This window comes from Vipera berus, assembly GCF_964194415.1.
Source record: "Vipera berus genome assembly, chromosome: 13".
Taxonomy (NCBI): domain Eukaryota; kingdom Metazoa; phylum Chordata; class Lepidosauria; order Squamata; family Viperidae; genus Vipera; species Vipera berus.
This window is the reverse complement of record NC_138216.1, coordinates 2,291,333-2,312,508: the sequence shown is the minus strand read 5'-3', so window position 1 is coordinate 2,312,508 and position 21,176 is coordinate 2,291,333. Positions and strand designations below refer to the sequence as shown.

The window sequence follows — 21,176 nt, the reverse complement described above, 5'->3', positions numbered from 1 at the left end:
GGCTTTGCTTGTCAGAAGGTCGCAAGAGGCTGCAACCGTCATAAATGTGGAATCAGTTGCCAAGCACCTGAATCCCGATCCCGTGACCCTCGGATGCTGCAAAGGTTGTTAGCATGCAAAATGGTCATGAGTGACTTCTCGGTGCCCGTGTAACGCACGTCTCAAAGGATGAAAAGCGTATTGCGTATCAGGTTGAGTGCATCAATGCAACTTTGCACAAACCAGGAATGTCTCTCTAATTACCTTAATGTTTTAATGTTCTTTTCCGGCTATTCCTCATTTAGCCTCTTAACTAATCCCATCAGGAAAGGTGTCGCAATGGGCAGCCTATTTCTTCAAGCAAGGTCTAAAGCAGTTTTTTTTCTCTTTTCTCTCTTTCACAATGTCTTCGGTAGGGTTCTGCCTTGGCTTCGTTTCTTGTGCTTAGGTGAGAATTGGGCCTGAAAAAAATGATAAATAAATTGGGGGGGGGGGGAAATCAGTTCCCCTGCCTGAGAAAGCTATATTTTTGTTCCCGTTTCAGAAAAGTAGGTTGCGCATTAATTGTAATCGCCCTGCAGAAGTGCCTAAATATCTAAGCTTGAGTTCAAAATTTTTCATTTCAAAGGGTAATTATGTTTGCTGTGAAAAAGCAATGAGTAATTTGTATCTTATTGATGAACATAATTATAGTAGCATAAAGTACAGCCAACATTTATTACAACAATTCATTTTTTGACCTATAAGATGATGTCACACATGACTGTGCTTGATAAGTAATAAGAAGTGTAATATTCTACTTATATCTGTTTAGGTTGTAATGTCCTGTGAAGAATCAAATTATAATTGAGTTTTAACATAAAACATGGTCTTGTTTTCCAATTGTATTCCAGTCAGCTATATATTCTAGAGAAGGGAGGGAAGGAAGGAAGGAAGGAAGGAAGGAAGGAAGGAAGGAGGGGGAGAGGAAGGAAGGAAGGAAGGAAGGAAGGAAGGAAGGAAAGAGGGGAAGAGGGAGGGAGAGAAGAAGGAAGGAAGGAAGGAAGGAAGGAAGGAAGGAAAGAGGGAGGGGGAGAGGAAGGAAGGAAGGAAAGAGGGAGAGGAAGGAAGGAAGGAAGGAAGGAGGGGAAGAGGGAGGGAAAGAAGAAGGAAGGAAGGAAGGAAGGAAGGAAGGAAAGAGGGAGAGGAAGGAAGGAAGGAAGGAGGGGAAGAGGGAGGGAAAGAAAAAGGAAGGAAGGAAGGAAGAGGGAGAAGAAGGGTGGGGGCAAGAAAAAAGGAGGGGAAGGAGGAAGGAAAAGAGAAAGAGAGAAGGAAGGGGATGGAGGAGAGAAGGAAGGATGAAAACAAGAAAAGGAAGAGAAGGAAAAGGAAGGAAGGTGGGGAGGAAAAAACAGAAGTGGGAATTGAGAGGGAGGAAGGGAAAGAAGGGAAGGAAAAGAGGAAAGGAAGGGAAAAACAAAAGGAAGGAAGATGGATGGAGGAAGGAAGGGTGAAAGGAAGAGAGAAGGAAGGAAGGGAAAGGAGAATGGGAAAGAAGGAAAGGAGAGAGGGAAAACAAGGGAGGGAGGAAAAGAGGAAGGAAGGAAGGTGGAAGGCGTTGAGGGCGCAGAGTCTCCCTCTCTGCCCCTGGGACTCTCTCCGCCATTTGCTTGCTTTGCCTTCGGAGGCACCGCCCGGCCTTTCCCCGTTGGGTCATCCTTCAAGCGGAAGCCAAAGGGAAGCATTCAACGCTAAAGACGATCAGAACTTCATTTCCAGGAGACGGGCTGTATTTATTTGAAGTTCCGGAAGCCTCTTCCCCCACCCCCAGCTAAAGCTACAGAGGAGGCTTGCGAGGCAATGGCTGTAAATCTGACATTTCTTCATTTTGTTTACCTGTGTCTAGGGAGGCGTAAAATTCATTTTCCCCCCAAGTTCTTAAGCTGAGTTGCTTGTTTGCAGGAAGCTTCACGAGAAAAGTCAGAATCGAGATGGAAGGTTGCTCCGTGTGTGTGTGTCCGTGTGTCCGTGTGTGCACACGCGTAGGCAGCTTGAATTGTGTTGTGTTGCCTTTAAGCTTAGCTTTTAACCTACCATCCGCTACAGAACGTTGAGCTGGTTAATCACCTGCCTTCAAGTGCACAGGGAGTCCTCGACTTAACAACCGTTTGTTCAAAGTTACAACGGCACTGGAAAAAATGACTGAGAACCGTTTTTCCACACTTGCGTCCATATGCAACATCTCCACGGTCCAGTGATCAAAATTCGGATGCTTGGCAATTGACTCATATTTATGACGGTCGAGCGTCCCGGGGGTCACGTGATCCCCTTTTGCGACCACCAAAGTCAATGGGGGAAGCCAGATTCGCTTAACAACCGTGTTACCGGCTTAACAGCTGCAGTGATTCACTTGACAACAGTGAAAGGAAAGGTCCGAAAATGGGGCAAACCTCACTTAGCAAATGTCTCACTTAACAACATAAACATTGGGCTCAATTGCCATCATAAGTTGAGCATTAATGTGTATCCTTAATGGTCAGCGACCGTAAGGTAGCAAGATGGATGACTCAGGGGTGATGGAATACCTAAAGGACTAGGTTAGGGACAGATCTTCATGGAGAAAGTCTATGGGTTGTTGAGAGTCAACATTAAGTCGATAGCAGACTGTCAATCAATCAATCAATCAACCAACCAACCAACCAACCACAGTAACATTCTGTGGCTTCTTGTGGAATTTCTACTTAACTACTAAAGATGCTTACATTGACTAACTGGGCTAGACAAACTTGTGTTTAGATTTTGTGCAAAACAACTTTCACTAATGTTGATGTTTGGAAGGAAAGACCGCCATATTGTTTGTTGCCTAGGTAACTAAAATAAAGCTATCCCGAGGCTTTCAAAGACTGAATAAAAAGCTTAGGCAAAGAATCCTGGCTAATAACACTCAAAATTGTTCCATTTTGAAGTGCTTCAAACAACTTTTCAGCAAAGTGATTTTATTAAGAGGCACTACGAGGGTGGGTTTTGATTCCTCCCCTCTCTCCCCCCCCTTCGGTTTTCCTGGATTCTGATCTAGAAAAAAATCCACCTTGGAATATTTTTGGAATATTTTAACATCTCTAATCCAAAGCTGGCAACTTTTGTTCTTCTCTCGTGAAGCTCCACCAGCCCTTCAGCAGATTCTGCCATCACAATCTGTCAGTAAACCATGAAAATCAAGTTTGCAATTTTCTACATTCTTGTACATTTTGTTGAACTAGCTATAACTGGTATAACGAACAAACATCAGGGCCAGCCTTGTTAAAGATATCGCCATGTCATCGCCTGGCCCCTGTAGCTAAAACAAATAAGAGGGAGTTTAAAATGTTACCTAATTAATACAAGCTTAGAGGTTTCCCATTTAAGACAGCTTCTCTTGTCTAATTGCTGCTGAGAGACACGGGGCATTGACTGTTTCAAATAGTCAGGAAAAGAATGCTTAAGGGTTTACAGGAATATCATATTTAGATTTTTTTAAAAAATTCTACTAGATACACGATTTATATTTGAGATCATGCTGAACAATAATGTAATATTCACTCCTGTAGCTATCCTCCTGTTATCATCCAAAATTTGTCATTTTGTTCTCTCTCTCTCCTTTCTCTCTTACACACACACATGAATCCATTAATTTGCTGTCTGTCTCTGCTCTCTGTCTCTGCTATCATCTATCTATCTATCTATCTATCTATCTATCTATCTATCTATCTATCTATCTATCTATCTATCTATGCTCTGTCTCTGCTATCAGTCATCGATCTATCTATATCTATCTGCTCTCTGTCTCTGCTATCAATCATCTATATCTATTTTTGCTCACTGTCTTATCTATCTATCTATCTGTCTGTCTGTCTGTCTGTCTATCTATCATCTATCTATCTATCTATCTATCTAAATTTCTCCTGGATTTTATAAAAATCTTCAAGCTTACCTAGGTTACTATTTTTTTTAAAAAAAAATACCATTCCTTCTCTTGTTTCCAATGTTCCATGTCTCTTTCCTATTTGCATTTGAAATTAAAATGCCGGTGTTATCCCCCAAATAATTTATGGGTCCCAGTGAAAATAAAAGTTCAGCCTTTTGCATAATTGCATTCCAGCCATTGATTTATAACGGTTTGGAGATTCTAGATTCAGATTTATGGTATCGTGACCGTGATTTTTTGATTTTTTTTTGCTGTTAAGACACTGATGTTGGGTGTGTTTTCCTGGATCTCTAAATCACTAGTTGTTATGCTTGTGTGCGCGCACACCCCATCCATGGCTGCTGATGGCATGGCTGAACCGTCCAGAAATCGGGGGTTTTTTTTGTCTGTACTATCCAAAACCCAGGTTCCGGCTTCCTAGGCCAGGGGTAGGCAACCTCGGCTCTTTTATGACTCATGGATTTCAACTCCCAGAATTCCTGAGCCAGCATGCTGGCTCAGGAATTCTGGGAGTTGAAGTGCATGAGTCATAAAAGAGCCGAGGTTGCCTACTCCTGTCCTAGGCCAAGAATAGCTCCTTAATTATGACTTTGATAGGTAGAGTTATAATGGAGGAAAGCAGGGGTCTCTTGGGGGGAAGTTCATATTTTAACAAGCAGAGATGTTTCAATAGATCCAGCAGGTTGGCTGCCTGGCTGCCAAAGGCAGGTTATAAAAACGCCAAAGTGGGGAAAAGAGGCGCCCAGAACGGATTGACTATCTTAAGGCCACTATTGGGAACCAGAACTTCCCTTGCTAAACAAAGACAGTTGCAAAGTTTACAACCCTGTTTGCCACAAGAATTAAGCGAATCACTGCAGCCGGTAAGCAAATTCAGCTTCATCCATTGCTTGTCGGAAGCCGGCCGTAAAGGTTGCCCGTGCTGATCATGGGACTCCCAAGATTTATTTATTTTGTTTTATTTATAAAATGTATTTGCCGCCCGTCTCGTATCCAAGAACTCTGGGATCCTGTAACCCTTGTAAATACACGCCGGCTGTAAAATGCCCCAATTTTGATCACAGGATAGTGGGGATGCTGTAAGGATGGTTGTAAGTACGAGGACCGGTTTTAAGTCACTTTTTTCAGTGCCAAATGATCACTAAAAGAATGGTTATAAGCTGAGGACTCTCTGTATTCTCCACTAGTGGTCCTTCCAAAGCCAAACACTGGCACTCCTGAGTAAATCTTACAGTAGACTTGCAAATACTCTTAATAGTAAGTGAAGAGTAAATCTTACAATAGACTTGCAAATACTCTTAATAGTAAGTGAAGAGTAAATCTTACAGTAGACTTGCAAATACTCTTTAATAGTAAGTGAAGAGTAAATCTTACAATAGACTTGCAAATACTCTTAATAGTAAGTGAAGAGTAAATCTTACAATAGACTTGCAAATACTCTTAATAGTAAGCGAAGAGTAAATCTTACAATAGACTTGCAAATACTCTTAATAGTAAGTGAAGAGTAAATCTTACAGTAGACTTGCAAATACTCTTAATAGTAAGTGAAGAGTAAATCTTACAGTAGACTTGCAAATACTCTTAATAGTAAGTGAAGAGTAAATCTTACAATAGACTTGCAAATACTCTTAATAGTAAGTGAAGAGTAAACCTTACAACAGGCTTTGCAAATACGCTTAATAGTAGCAGTCTCGCCTAGGAGGTAGAGGTTGAATCTCGGGGCGTAGCACACTAAGTGATTCCAAAGTGAAATCTGAGCCAGGTTTTACAGCTTTCGTTTTGTATACCAATTTTGGAAGATGTATTCCAGACCAAAAGTGAAGTGGTAGTTAAGGGCTGCCTGCGAACATGTCACTTGGAGTGTTTTTAAAATTTCAGAATCATTTTTAAATTACACCGCTTGAAATTATCCGTACTTCAAAGACGAGAGCTTTGCTTAGCGATGATTTATGTATTTTCCTGCCTTAAACTAATGACGGGCTAATGTGAACATACAGATCTAATCTTTTCCCTCTGTAATCTAAATGTTGGTTGTCCCCATAATGAGGAGGAAGAAGCTTTGTCAGGAGCATCATTATGGAGGTAGAAAAATGCTTTCTGTGCCTGTGATTCATTGGCTCAGTCAAAACAGGGAAACAGCCAATTTACTGACCCTCGTATTTATACATCAATCATTTTTGATCTTGCTTTTTTGCATTCCTGGCCTGTTAAATGCCACATTCCTTGATTTTTAATCTAAAGCCCAAGAAGCAAAAATCTCTTTAGAAGGTCCACTTTGGAATAACCTTAAAAGGTTGACCTCCAGAAATTTCAACCCTAATGTAGAAGCTCAGATGGTGTAAATAAAACCAAATTTGTCTTCGCCTGTGATCTCTGTCCTTTTTCGTATTTATAGCCTCAGTTGCATATCCTGCTAAACCATGCTTGTTTAACGTGATTTATGTAGCAAACCAAACTCGGCTGTGTTTTCCTTACACTGTACACGAAGCCAAAATCAGACAAACTGTATGATATTTACAATGCTGGGTACAAACTGTCGTGTTCTCATTTGGGGGGCTTGTCCTTTCAAAACCTCTGCATGCATGCCTGTCTGTCTGTTTTACTGAACAAAGTCATCTTGGTGGAGCAGTGGGCTAATGCCTCCTCAAGTAACACCAGCTGCCTGCAATTAGTGCAGGTTCGAGTCCCACCAGGCTCAAGGTTGACTCAGCCTTCCATCCTTCCGAGGTAGGTAAAATGAGGACCCAGATTGTTGGGGGCAATTAAGCTGACTTTGTAATAATGCCGCTTGGGGTGTGTGTGAAAGCCCTAATAAGCAGGCATATACATAGAATGAAGGCTACTGCTAAGCTTGTAAGCCGCCCTGAGTCTTCGGAGAAGGGCGGGATATAAATGGAATTAAAATAAAAAAAATAAAATAAAAATCTTAAACGTCCTTTTTCCTTCTGTGGGAAATATGCTATCTTAGCTCGTCCTTCTGTTCCCGGTGAGCCTTTGGCTAATTTTAATTAGATGGGCTTGAATTCTAATACAGCTGACCCTTGAATTGAAGGAACAGAATTAGATGCAGGCAATTAAATCTCCCTAGCCTTCTTTTTTTTTTATAATCCTCTCTAAAATTAAGTGATTTCGATTAGGCTTCATCTGTTAATCATACACGTTTCCATTTTATGTTTCGAATGTCTAGAGCCATAACCATGGTCAACAATTGATTACCCTGATTCATCTTGTAAAAGAAAGGCCTGGGGGTAAAATGGCTAAAGGTTCGGAGCATCTACATCCAATGTTAATTGGCTCCTGTCAGCACAGGAGAGAGGACAGAGGAGTTTATTTCAGAGACAGTAACAGAAGTAGGAAAGAGATAGCGATAAACACTGAGACTTATAAACCGCTTCATACTGATTTACAGTGGTTTACAGAGTCAGCTTGTGCAAAAGTGCTTCTCTCTTTTTCATATGGTTCCCTCCTGGTGGAATGCGGCAACTCACCACAACCAACTCTCCAGGGCCAATTTGCCATGGCCAACTCTCAGGGGCCAACTCTCCATGGCCAACTCTCCGTGCCAATTCTCCACAGCCAACTCTCCATGGCCAATTCTCCATAGCCAGTTCTCCATGGCTAACTCTCCATGGCCAATTTGCCACAGCCAACTCTCTGTGGCCAATTCTCCGTGGCCAAGTCACCATGGGACAACTCGCTGCGGGACAATTCAGGTTAATTATTTAAAATTATTTTAATTTCCGTCATTCATATTTCGTTTTGTCGCTCCTTTGGCATCCTTTCTTGAATGATTCTAATCTACTGTGTCTTCAATACTAGTGTAACTTTTGTCCCACGGCGAGTTGTCTGGCAGTGAGTGGGTGGTGGCAAGTTGTCCTGTGGTGAGTTAGCCGTGGTGAGCTGGCTGTGGTGGGCTGACTGTGGCGAGTTGCCGTAGACACCCCCCTCTCCTGCTGCGCTTCCAGCCACCGTCAATACAATCCCCTTCCCCACAGAATATTTGTCAACGGCCCAGAAACCTCCTGCCAGAATCCATTGCAGCCTTCGGTTCAACAGAGGGCGGTGCTGCACAGGGTATAAAAATACGCTCTGGGCTCCGAGTGAGAGTCACCCCGTTTGAAATGATGAAAGGCGAGGGTAATTTGGGCCTGACTGAGTTTCAGAAACCTACGGGCACCGCTGCGGTCTTTTGCTCGCCGGCTCAAATCTGTAGCCGGGTTAACGTTCATTTACCTTTCCAGCGATGCTGTAGGTTCCTGATGTGCAGGGGGGAAAAAAAATCTATTACCTTTTAATTCTCTGTCTGGTTCTTTGCCTGCGGGGGACTCTCACAAGTGGTTGTTTACAACCTGCATATTTCAAATCTGATATCAAATCATCAGCCGAGGCTGACATCTCTCCACTGGCGTCTTGGTGGGAACATCAGATATCAATAGCTGACATGACTGATATTAAGTGGGGGGCTTTGTCTACCCCACCGAGGGAAGATTGTGCCTGCGCTTAACAAAAGGGGCATCCTTGAAGCGTGTTTATGCCAGCTATGGCTGGCATTTGATAATGCGGCTCCGTCTCTTCCTATCTGATGGGAGGCAATTAGTTTTAAAACCATTAGAATTCCCCCCCCCCCGAGTTCTCAAGCAGAGTGAGCGGCTCCTTAATGAGCAGTGAATTTGCCACGGTTCAGCTTCCATTCTGGCTTTTTCTTTGGAAGAAGAAAAATAAGCTGAGATTTGAAGCTGTGTGCCTCTCTGTTTAGGAAATCCCTCCTTCCCTCCCTCCCTCCTTCCCTCCCTTATCTTCCTTTCCTCCCTCCCTCCTTTATCTTCCTCCCTTTACCTCCCTCCCTCTCTCTCCCTCCCTTTCTTTCCTTCCTTCCCTCCCTCCTTTACCTATCTCCCTCCCTCCCTCCCTTATCTTCCTTCCCTCCCTCCCCCTTTACCTCCCTCCCTCCCTCCCCCTCACTTTCTTTCCTTCCTTCCCTCCCTCCTTGACCTATCTCCCTCCCTCCCTTATCTTCCTTCCCTCCCTCCCTCCCCCCTTTATCTTCCTCCCTCCCTCCCCCTTTCCCTCCCTCCCTCCCTCCCTCTCTTCCCTCCCTCCCTCCCTCCCTCCCTCCCTCCTTTATCTTTCTTTCCTTCCTTCCTTCCCTCCCTCCCTCCTTTTCCATCCATCCATCCATCTTCAACCCAAGTTGTTTAAATATTCTATCACGGTCGCTCTATCTCTGCTCCTCCTAACCCTCTCCTAGCCACCTGGCTCTTTCCGATAGAAGACAAAGGTGCCGTTTTTAACCCTTTATCTCTTCCCATTATTTAGGAGTCCCGATGATCTCTCCAGGCACATAATTGGCCTGCAGCAACGGGAGCTGATCCTGAAAGAACAGAACTCCGCCATCTCGAGCAGGTAAAGGACTTGGCGCTTCTAACCGGGTTAATTGTGCTTCCGATGTTTTAAGAATAAGCCGCGCCTCTTTTCATCCAGGCTGTGGCTGCGGCCGATTAGCTTCTCTGTGTAGGTGAGATAGAAAGATAAGAATTCTTGATGTCAGATCCTCGCTGAGCTCTAGAAACGCGGTTAGGATAGCCAGACAATAGCCTACCTCTGCTTTTTTTTTTTAGTTGGAAAAAGGCGGTTGGACCCCATCGGTAGCGGGGTTCAAAGAAGTGAAGAACCGGTTATCTGTGTACATTCGGCTTCCGGAAGTCCATTCTGGGCCTGGGCAACAAAAAATTAGCTACCGGTTCTGCCAAAGTGGTGCGAACCGGCCAAATCCCACTACAGGACCCCATCAGTCTTGCCTGGGCTCAAACATTAGGTGGAGCTGAGCATGGTTCATGCGTCAGTGGGAAGGTAACCATTCCCACCCACCCACCGAAGCATTTAACTCCTGGTCTGTCGTACAAAATCTTCTTCTTTTGTGCATTAATTGTCAGGAATAATGTTATGGTTAAAAAAAACAAAACCAGCCTGCTATTTTTCAGTTGCCCGTTCATCCTGGACATAGTGAATTTAAATGTATGGAAAGGGGAAGAACAATTAAGCGAAAGTTTTGATTTGAAAGAACCAATCAATGTAACGGATTAAAAAAGAGAGAGAGAGAGAGAGAGAGAGAGAACCATTGGAAATTATAACTTTCAAGTCTTCCCAAACGCTGTCCGATTCCGCTTCTAAATATCAAGATCTCAGTTCTGTAATGTTTTATTCCCTTTTAAGTGGCGACTGAATGCCTATATTTGAACGGTGACTTTATTTCAAAATTCCCCGAACAGCATCTGGAACATCTTAAAAGGAAATTTTATTATGTGATACATCAAAGATCTATTTTTTTTAAAAAAAAAATCATACGTTTACTACCTTTAATGTTGAAACAACTTGGAAATGACGAGACCTATTTCGGCCGTGGCGGCCCAGTGTTTAGAATGCAGCATTGCAGGCCGATTCTGCCCACTGCCAGCAGTTCGATCCTGACTGGCTCAAGATGGACTCAGCCTTCCATCCTTCCCGGGTCAGCAAAATGAGGACCCAGATTGTTGGGGGCAAGATGCCGACTCTGTAAACCGCTTAGAGAGGGCTATAAAGCCCGGCGAGGCGGTATATAAGTCTTAAGCGCTGCTGTTGTTGCTATTTAGTGCCCAATACGTTGTGCTCATTTTACCAAACGCGATCAGTCAATCGTCATTTTCATTTAAGTTTCAGCAGTGGAATAATTCTGTTTATTTAATTTTTGTAAGGTGTGCTTCTATAATAGAATTTTTAACATCTTCACCTCCATGCATTTTTGCCTTGATGGCCATACTGGTTGTTGTTTTTTCCTCCTCGCCCCCCCCCCCCCCCCGTTCTATGGTTTGTGTTTCATCAGCTGTTTAGGCACATCTTGAGAAGATAATGTCCTAAAAGTAGATTATATCTCATAGAAAGAAACAGTAGAGTTGACCGTGATATTCTGTGGATTTAGTGATATTCCACGGCTTATGCCTCCGGGGGGGGGGAACATGTAGTTTAGCACCCCCACTACTGAAGCTCCATCGGGACGGCAACCAGGCCCGCTTACACCAGCAAGCAAACACCATCGTCTTAATTAATTCTTGGTTATTGCTGCTATCTCTTTTGGCTCTCCGGGTGGAAAGCGCGTACGTTTCTTTTATTATATGATGTCCACTGTGTGCAATCATAAATGAGTATAGCTAGATGAACTTGCGAGGATCTGCTCTACTTCTTCCGAAGACGCGTTAGCAGCTTCATATCGTGTTCTCTGCTGCTTTTTGCATGCGTCCTTCAGGAGAACTTCACCCGGTGGGCCTTTTCACCTAGGCTTCAGGATGCTGCAAAAGAACAACAACAACAAAACCCCGGTTTGGCTGGTCAGTGGCCAGGCTACATGGTCATCCCACGGCCTCTATTTTGCCTTTGTCTTCCGAAGATGGATGTCAGTCATCCAAAGTCCTGGTTGTCCTAAAGGTCCTCATCCGAAAGGCAACTGGATTTTCTTGGGTTGTTTTTTCCCCCCCCACTTCTCATCCAAGAAGCTTCCTCAGGAATGAGAAGCGAAACGTTTTCAAGTTAAAAAAAAACCCCCAAGAAAGGAGCTTTGCTTCAGGAGACGGGCTTCTTCCTCGATACGGGATAAAAGTCAAGAGGGTTTCTTGCCTGGGCAGGGGGTTGGACTAGATGACCTCCAAGGTCCTTTCCGTCATCATCATCATCATCATTATTGTTATTGTTATTGTCATCGTTATCATCATCATCATTACTACTACTACTATGATTACTATTACTATGATTACTATTACTATTATTACTACTATTACTACTATTACTATTACTACTGATAATAGAAATAATAGTAATAGTAATAGTAATAATAGTAGTACTCTACTATTATTACTACTATTATTACTATTCCTACTATTATTTCTATTATTATTATTGTCTTTCCTTCCTTCCTTCTTTCCCTCCCTCCCTCATCTCTCTCAGTCCTTCCTTCCTTCCTTCCTTCCTTCCTTCCTTCCTTCCTTCCTTCCTTTCCCTCCCTCCCTCCCTCCCTCCCTCATCTCTCTCAGTCCTTCCTTCCTTCCTTCCTTCCTTCCTTCCTTCCTTCCTTCCTTCCTTCCTTCCTTTCCCTCCCTCCCTCCCTCCCTCCCTCATCTCTCTCAGTCCTTCCTTCCTTCCTTCCTTCCTTCCTTCCTTCCTTCCTTCCTTCCTTCCTTCCTTCCTTCCTTCCTTCCTTCTTTCCCTCCCTCCCTCATCTCTCTCAGTCCTTCCTTCCTTCCTTCCTTCCTTCCTTCCTTCCTTCCTTCCTTCCTTCCTTTCCCTCCCTCCCTCCCTCCCTCCCTCCCTCCCTCATCTCTCTGTCCTTCCTTCCTTCCTTCCTTCCTTCCTTCCTTCCTTCCTTCCTTCCTTCCTTCCTTCCTTCCTTCCTTCCTTCCTTCCTTCCTTCCTTCCTTCCTTCCTTCTTTCCCTCCCTCCCTCATCTCTCTCAGTCCTTCCTTCCTTCCTTCCTTCCTTCCTTCCTTCCTTCCTTCCTTCCTTCCCCGACAACATGAGCAGCAGCAGAGTGACCTTCCTGCTTTTGTCTGAGTTTGTGTTACACACAAAGCGAGATCAGCAGCAAAATGTGTTGGGGACAGCTGGGTGTTGCTAATCCATCTGATGCTGGGACTTGGAGCAATTACAGGAGAAAAGGGTTTAATTAACCATATTCATTTCTTTCCTGGAACTGTTTCCCTTTCGGAATTTGGTATCTCCTTATCCTCGTTTATCTAAGGATTGTGTTAATATAACAGTATTTAACCACCGCCCTGTCTGGCGTAGGACACATCTAATGGGCTTGTTGTGCTGCCTCGTTGCGAGTTGCTTGTTTTCCAAAAGAACCGATTAATCTTTGCTCTGCAGGGCTCCGATAGGAAACATCAAAGGTTTACATCTCGCTCCAAGTCGGATTGCTGTGAATTCAGACACAGTTTAGAATCCTGGTTTGTGGTGTAGTACAGAGGGTGAACCTGGCCAGTGCTGAGTTTTGGAGCATCGTGGCTTCCTGGATCAAGGGACTGATGGGAATTGCACATTCAGATGTACAAAATGCTGTGATCGCAGCTTTGCAAATAAAGTAGAATTAGCTTGTCTGGTGGATCTTGCCTGGTCTACCTGGTAAGGCTGGCAGGTGCCCATTTCACATCAGGTAGTGGAAGAGTCGGTGTCACTTGGGCTGTTACTTGATGGAAGGCTGTCATCATCATCATCAAAAAAATATATACTTATTTGGCATCTTCTTTTCCCCATGTTTGGAATATCACGGTAGCCCCAAACAAAAATTGATGAGAGATGTCCCATCCCTGGTTTGTTCCAGTTTATCTATCTTTTGCTCTGAGAAAATGGGTGAATACTTTCCTTCCTCCCTCTTTTTCATGCTTTCCTTCCTTCATCTCTCCCTTCATCTCTCCCTTCCTTCTTCCCTCCTCTTTCTTTCTTTCTTTCTTTCTTTCTTTCTTTCTTTCTTTCTTTCTTTCTTTCTTTCTTTCTTTCTTTCCTCCCTCCCTCCCTCCCTCCCTCCCTCCCTCCCTCCCTCCCTCCCTCTCTTTCTTTCTTTCTTTCTTTCTTTCTTTCTTTCTTTCTTTCTTTCTTTCTTTCTTTCTTTCTTTCTTTCTTTCTTTCTTTCTTTCTGATGCTGTGCTCTTGTTCTTTATTTGGCTCTGTTTAGACACGAGACTTTGAGTTCGCCTGTCTGGCTGGCGTTGCGTGGAAAGCCAGCCAGCAGCGTAATGACGGGTCTCTGAGTTATTTTGGCACAGTTGGACGGCAAAGCTTTTGGCTTCCCCGTCTGCCGCGAGTCCCTTCCGATTCCAGGCCGAGGATCCACCCGCCTGACTCTGAGGGAGCAGGTGCCACAATTCTCTCCCTGCTTTCTTTACATTTTATTTCTTAGCCTCTCCCATTGCCTAGCTTGCCACAGCTAATAGCTACTTATTACAATTAGATTAATTACTATTAACTCTCCGGTGGTGATATAAACACTAGCCTAAATGATGTAAATGGACTGTGCTGGCTACAGCAAAGGATGCCTTTTACAGATAGTCCTCACTTGGTGACTACGGTTGGGATGGCGACTCCATTGCTAAAGCTGGGAGGTCACTTAGTGGAAGGTTTAGCCCTGAAGAAGCTTCCCATCTATTTAAAGAGCAGGTTGTGCTCGGAGGCAGCGGAGAGGAAGGCACGTCGCAGCCAGCCTGTCCCCTGGAGAAGCAGCCAGAGCCGGGACCACCCGGAGTGTCCCTTGTGTTGTGGCCACTTGGGACACGCTTTGCCTAATGAGCGTTTCGGATTATTGTGCGTTAAGGGCTCTTTCTGTCTCTGCTACATCCCAATACATTAAGTCTGAATGTGGACTTCCTGAATCAAGCAAGGGTAGAAAATTTTCCCTCCCTGCTCCCTCCCTTCATCCTGCCCTCTCCACCCATCCCTCTATCCCTCCCGCCCTCCTTCTCTCCATCATACATCCATCGTTCCATCCTATCTCTCCATCCCATCCTATCCATCCATCCATCATGCTCCATCAGCCCACCATCTTTCCTTCCATTATCCATCCATCCATCCATCCATCCATCCATCCATCCATCCATCTCTCCCTCCATCTTCCATCCGTCCATCACCCTCCATTGATCCACCCCTCCATCCCAAACTCACCCTTTACTTCTCGTAAAGGATGAGTGATCTCGTGCAGTTTCCTGAGGAAGAAATTTTGTTTCGCTGCGCCTAGCAAAATACTCAAAATTGTTGTAAGTAGCAGAATTTACCCACCCCCCCGTCCCCCCCCAAAAAAGCGCTTCTTTGCCACTCCGAAACGTAAACGACGAATGTGCATAATTCATTTTAGCATCTGGGCCTGAAAAGTTTCCATTCCAAATTTCGTTTGGTTTGATCAACAATGGCTGAAAATTGGGACTTATCATGTAAATGCTGACAGATATGAACATGTGTCAAGCGAAGTGGCTGCCTGACAAAACTTCGCATTGTGGGGAAATGTTAATTTTTTGCTGCCTTAACTGCATCTTCCTCCCTTTTCTCCCCACTCACTTCTCCCCCTCCTTTTTCTTTTTTTGCTTAATCTAGCCTTTTCAAAATCGAGCTGGGTCTGTTGCACTTCAGTTTTAGATTAATTCTTCCTTGCGTATGCAGAAAACTTGTCAGGTGGCAGAGCTATTCTCTGAGCAGAAAACCATTTCTTTAAAGGAGTGGATTTCCTGCCTTTGGAATAAATGCAGGGGGGACAGAAAAAGCAGCAGGTGCATTGGGGAATATACATATATATATATTTATATATTCGGCATGCAGGATTGTCTCCCGGACAGAAGATGGAGCTTGTAGCCTTGCCTCGGTTCTCCCTTCTCTCTTCAACCCATCCTGGTGAAAATAACAACATCATTTTTGAGCATCGCCGCTGCCAGAGACGAGATTACATATCCTGGAGCCAATTAGATTAAAAACCTTACATTATGAAAGGGAGGAAAGTTAAAAAGCTGGAGAAGGACGGACTTTCTGCCAGTGCAGCAGTCTTGGGGAAGGGAGATGGGTGGAAATGGAGCAGGGGGAAACGAAACGAAACGAAACACCACTTCGTGGGGAGCCCTCCGAGCAAATTTTCTGCCCAGCTTTTCAAACTTTCCCCAGCTTGATGCCAAGCAGATCGGAAGCATCTGCTGAGCGCTCTCTCTCTCTCTCTCTCTCTCTCTCTCTCTCTGGTTAGCTGTGGGCATCTGGCACTCGGTAAGGAGATTTAGGAGCTTCATTAGACGCCACGGAGTAAATAGCTTGCACTCGGTGGTGGCCTCGGTGGTTTATTTTGGGCGGAGCGCGAAGATTGCACTTGCTGTTTTGATGCCCAGGGAATGTCCTGGGAGGACATTGTTCTCCATTCCTAATTCCATGCTGGGAAAGCACCTGTCTTGGCCCCGGGGGTGTGCCCTTAATTCCTTCTCCTCGCCCAGGATACCTCTGCGGTCTTTGATGGCTGTTCCTCTTGGCAGATCCTACTTCGGATTGGCCTATCCATGCTCTTTTTTTTTTTAGCATAACCTGAATAGGAACGCAGATGATGATGATAATGATAATAATGATAATAATAATAATAATAATAATAATAATAATAATAATAATAATAATAATAATAATAATAATAATAATAATAATAATAATAATAATAATAATAAATAATAATAATAGTTGGAAGGTACGTTGGAGATCGTCTACTCCAACCCCCTGCTCAGGCAGGAAACCTTATACCATTTCAGGCAAGTGGCTGTCCAGTCTCTTCTTAAAAACTTCCAGGGTTGGAGCATTCACCGCTTCTGGAGGCAGGTGGTTCCACTGGTTAATTGTTCTAACTGTCAGGAAATTTCTCCTTAGTTCTAGGTTGCTTCTCTCCTTGATTAGTTTCCATCCGTTGCTTCTTGTCCTGCCTTCATGTACCCATGCAAGCATTAGGGCCAGTTTCCAATGACCTCTGTGCACACGTTGGAGTGGCAATTTGGAATGAGAATTCTGGTTAAAATGACAAAAGGTGGCGGGGCGCATTGAGGCTCGGACATAGAATTAAGAAACACATCGGATGGATTTGGCATTCTCCTTTGGGACAGCTCTGTGTTTATTGGCCCTTCGCTTGATGCTCGGGGATCGGCTGAGAACGTTAGCTCTGCGGTGTCACCGCTAGGTAACACATATGTGACCGTCATCTTCTTCGTCCAGCACATTCAAGGGTAAACGGGCTTGGAGCAGAGATGCCATGTCATTCTTCTGACGTGTGTGAAAATTGTATGCTGCGGTTGCACGCGATGCGTAATGTGGAAAAGGTGTGATTTTTGCAGCCGCTGTCCTTCTGAGCTGGACCCGTCGTTAGAATATTGTGGGTTTTTTTGTCATTGTTTTGAGCAAGCACTGATTTGTATTCTTTGAAAGTTTGGGGCTGTTTGATCTGCTGCTTTCACAACCTTGCAGGGAGAAAGAATGAAATGCTTCTAATAGTTTTTCAACCATTTCCTCTTTCCATTATTAATGTTTGATGCTGACTGCTTATCTAGGCAGGGTTAAGAATTCCAGAAAATTAGAATTATTAGGGACAGACACTTCCAAAGGAGAGTTGTTCTCCTCCTCCTCCTCCTCCTCCTCCTCCTCCTCCTCCTCCTCCTCCTCCTCCTCCTCCTCCTCCCCTCCTCCCCATGGAGTAAAGTGTGTGTTTCCAGCCTCCTGAAATGTACCACATAGGAACTGTCATAGTTATATTTTTCCCTTTAAATTGTCCCAGGTTTTCTTTTATGGTGCAGTCTATCTGGCTTATTGTATATGACACAGGAAAAGAGGCAAGAGAATGTTTAGGACTTAACTTATTTTTATGTTCTGCTAACTTGATTGCCCTTTTATATTTTTAGTAGTCAGGGGAACAAACTATTACATTTAACTCATTTTAATATAGCTGATCATAAAACGCGGAGAGACACAAGCGCCTGTCCATCGGAGAACTGCAGGCTGGGGCTGAGAAGTCATCCAAGGCGGCCACTTGAAGGATCAACCTGTAAATAAATCAGCAGTTGCGAAGCTGAAAGAAATTGGTGAAAGGATGCAGAGAATGGAACCTTGTTAGCCTGGAGAAACAAACATGGGAAATGCTGACAGCCTTGGAATATTGGACCATCTTTAGTCGAGGAGAAAGAAAGAAAGAAGGAAAGAAAGAAAGAAAGAGAGAAGGAGATGGAAAGGGAAGGGAGGAAAGACGGAAGGAAGGAGACAGAGGAAGCAAAGAGGAAGGAAGGAAGGAAGCAAGGAAGCAAGGAAGGAAGCAAGGAAGATGCTTTTAAAACAGCAGGGAGATGGGTTGAAGGAGGAACTGGGTCTACCAGCTCCTTTTCCCTGGAGAGCAACAATTGAAAGTCTGCCATCTTTGGTTGGGCAGCTCCCAAGTGACCATGTTGTTTTCCACCTGTCCCATCCGAAACATCAAATTCGAATTTCTAAGCAAGGCGGGCGTGTGATTTCAAGCGAACATTGGTCCACAGACACCTTAAAAGCATGAAAGCCGGCTGGGTGACTTTGGGCCAGTCCACCGGGAGACTGTGAGTTCTAGTCCCGCTTTAGGCATGGAAGCCGGCTGGGTGACTTTGGGCCAGTCCACCGGGAGACTGTGAGTTCTAGTCCCGCTTTAGGCATGGAAGCCGGCTGGGTGACTTTGGGCCAGTCCACCGGGAGACCGTGAGTTCTAGTCCCGCTTTAGGCATGGAAGCCGGCTGGGTGACTTTGGGCCAGTCCACCGGGAGACCGTGAGTTCTAGTCCCGCTTTAGGCATGGAAGCCGGCTGGGTGACTGGGCCAGTGCCTCTCTCTCTCTCCCCCCAGTCCAACCCACCTCACAAGGTTGTTGTGGGGAAAATAGGAGGAGGAAGCTACGTCGGATGCAATCGCCGCCTTGAGCGATTTTGCAAAAATAATAAATGAACGAATGAAGTCTATATAAATATGGTTTAGTACACCAAGGAGCTTCCATGAAAGATTGCCTTGTTCCGGCATCTTCTGAGGAGATAAATGTCCTTTCAGGGGCAGCAGCGGGGGGAATTTTTAGAACTCACGCTTCTCTTTTCTTTTCTTTTTTCCATTCCTTTCGCAAGATTTACATAAGAATAGGAGGGACACGGGCGAAGCTGGGAAGATTTATGATAAAAACATTGTAAGAGGAGCATCCCGCCCGTGTGTAAGAAGGGAGACTTGATGACCGAACCGTTGGAAATGCAATCTCGGCTGCCATTTCAGCCCAGATTCCTTCCTTTCTCTCTCTCTCGGGGGCCTTTGGCTGCAAAAATCGGTTTTTAAAAGATCAGGCTGCACCCGCGTCATATTTCATTGTTCATTTGAATCGCAGTCCCCTGTGGACCCTCGTGAACTTTTTAAGAGGCTAGGCAGCATACAGGGGTAATAATTTCTAAAGACGCCTCTGGAATTAGCTATTGTAGGCTGGATTTCAGATCACGAGTTGTTTTTCTCACTCTCTTTTTTTTAAAAAAAGGATGTGGTTTAGCATGGCTGAGGTTTTTCTGGCTCTTTCTTCGTCGATTTCATTTTTAAAAAAATAATAATAATTCTCTCGATAAAAGGAGACCGACAGGCAAACCAATTGACCTCACAGCTATGCTCCAGGGATAGGAGATATCACCTGTGGAATGAAGAGCTGCCCAGGTGAACGGCTTGGTGTAGTGTTTAAGGGGTTTGGCTAGGAACCAGGAGACGGCGAGTTCTAGTCCTGCCTTAGGCATGAAAGCCAGCTGGGTGACTTTGGGCCAGTCACCAGGAGACGGTGAGTTCTAGTCCCGCCTTAGGCATGAAAGCCTGCTGGGGGACTTTGGGCCAATCACCAGGAGATTGTGAATTCTAGTCCCACCCTTAGGTCTGAAAGCCGGGTGGGTGACTTTGGGCCGGTCACCAGGAGACTGTGAATTCTAGTCCCACCCTTAGGTCTGAAAGCCGGGTGGGTGACTTTGGGCCAGTCACCAGGAGACTGTGAATTCTAGTCCTGCCTTAGGCACGAAAGCCAGCTGGGTGTCCAGTCCCTCTCTCTCAGCCCAACCCACCTCACAGGGTTGTTGTGGGGGAAATAGGAGGAGCCGGGTGTCTTTAGGTATATTTTACACCTTGAGTTTTTTATAAACTGTAATAAAGGCTAAAAAAAAGTCAAATAAATAAATGTCCATTGATGGGAAGCCGAAGGCTACAGATGCTCTAAAAGTGACACTGCATAAAACGGGCAGAGAGATATTGTTAAACCTGCATTAGGGTCCTGGACTCCAAAAAAAAGGATTATTCTGTAATTAGGAGAGCAGCATATGGTGATAAATAGAAGGCGGAATGCACACGGTTTGAACACCGAAACATGCTGGAGACCCAGTGGTGGAGCATTATCTCACGTCTACTTGGGCAAACAAAAAACTCTAAAGGGTTATTGAGAAGAGCAGAAGGACTCAGAGGACTGTAGAATAATTTTCCGAAAGATGAAATGCGACATACAGTAAGTTAGGCTATGCCAAGATACTGTAAATCTGATGAAGGGACTTGAGATAGAAATCTTAAAATGATGAATGGGGTTACATGCTTGAATGTGCCCCAGCCTCTGTGCTTATCCAGAATTCTCCAAAGTGAAGTACGTTAGAATTCAGACGAGGAAAGGAAAGGAAGATAGCAAGCGAAGCTTGCAAGGCTTTTTAATTCATTATTTCTCCCTTTAGGCGATTTTTTTTAATTAAGAAGGAATTTGTTGGTTAATCAAGTCCGCTCACAGTGCATTTAAAGGGTCAGGAGCACAAATGGTTCTTAATCCGATCCTGGGTATTTACTCGGCAATCTTGACATATCTGTGTCGCGTTAGGGTTGAGGAAGAACTTGGCAAAGGAAGAATGAGCATGTTACTTCTTGGTGGATGTACTTCTTGGTGTATTTGTCTGAAAGGGTATAGATTTTCCTACCTGAGCCAGGGGTTGGACTAGATGACCTTCGAGGCCCCTTACAACTCTGACTTGTTATTCCAACTTCTAACGTTCTTTCCCTTCTCTGCTTCAAATGACAGAATCTACCAGTATGCATTTTCCATCTCTCAATTTATTTGCACAACGCTTTAGTTAGTTTCCTGACCTTTGGTTTGCATTGCCCAATTCTCTTTCCGAGGTCAACAAAAATTCTTTTCTTTTCTTCTTTAAAAAAATCTACAATAACCAAAGAGAAATAAGGATTTTCTGATTTGCTCTCAAGAGTGCACAGAAAACACACTAAAAGCAGCCAGCGAACTGTGGCGCCCGGATAGGTAGCCTGGCGCTTTCTCTTCCAAGGTGACGGAGCAAAATTGAGAGCATAATTTAGTTCTTTAAATTTGTTACCTGTTTCTCTTCTCAGGTGACATCTTGCCAGTGGTGCTTGAATGCTTTGTGTGTGTGTGTGTGTGGGGGGGAATGCTTCTTCAATAGACTGTTCCGTTTAAAAGTTCTCTTTTGAAGTCTACAAGTCGTAAAAGAGCCAAGGTTCCCCACCCCGGGCTTTGGGGGGATGCAAACATAAATTTATGCATTGATTCTGTAAATAGGGCTTCCTCTTCAAACACAGCAGTCGCCGGGATGCTTCCATTGCATCTTCCTGAGTTATCTTCGAGGGAATGAGAAGAGCGTGTGGGGAAAGTCCCGCAAGGGTCAGGCCAGGGTGCAAGGGAGGCCTGGTCTGGAGGATGCGTGGCTGGA

General features: G+C 44.5%; 1 protein-coding gene across 3 annotated transcripts in view; it reads left to right on the top strand.

Moving 5' to 3' along the window:
* Positions 1–21,176, top strand: part of MAD1L1 (mitotic arrest deficient 1 like 1) — a 188,765-nt gene that overhangs the window by 20,438 nt on the left and 147,151 nt on the right. For all 3 annotated transcript variants that reach the window (XM_081337803.1, XM_081337802.1, XM_081337804.1), the window contains exon 10: positions 9,239–9,325. In XM_081337803.1, coding sequence (XP_081193929.1) covers positions 9,239–9,325 — 87 coding nt within the window. The remainder of the gene's footprint in view (positions 1–9,238; positions 9,326–21,176) is intronic.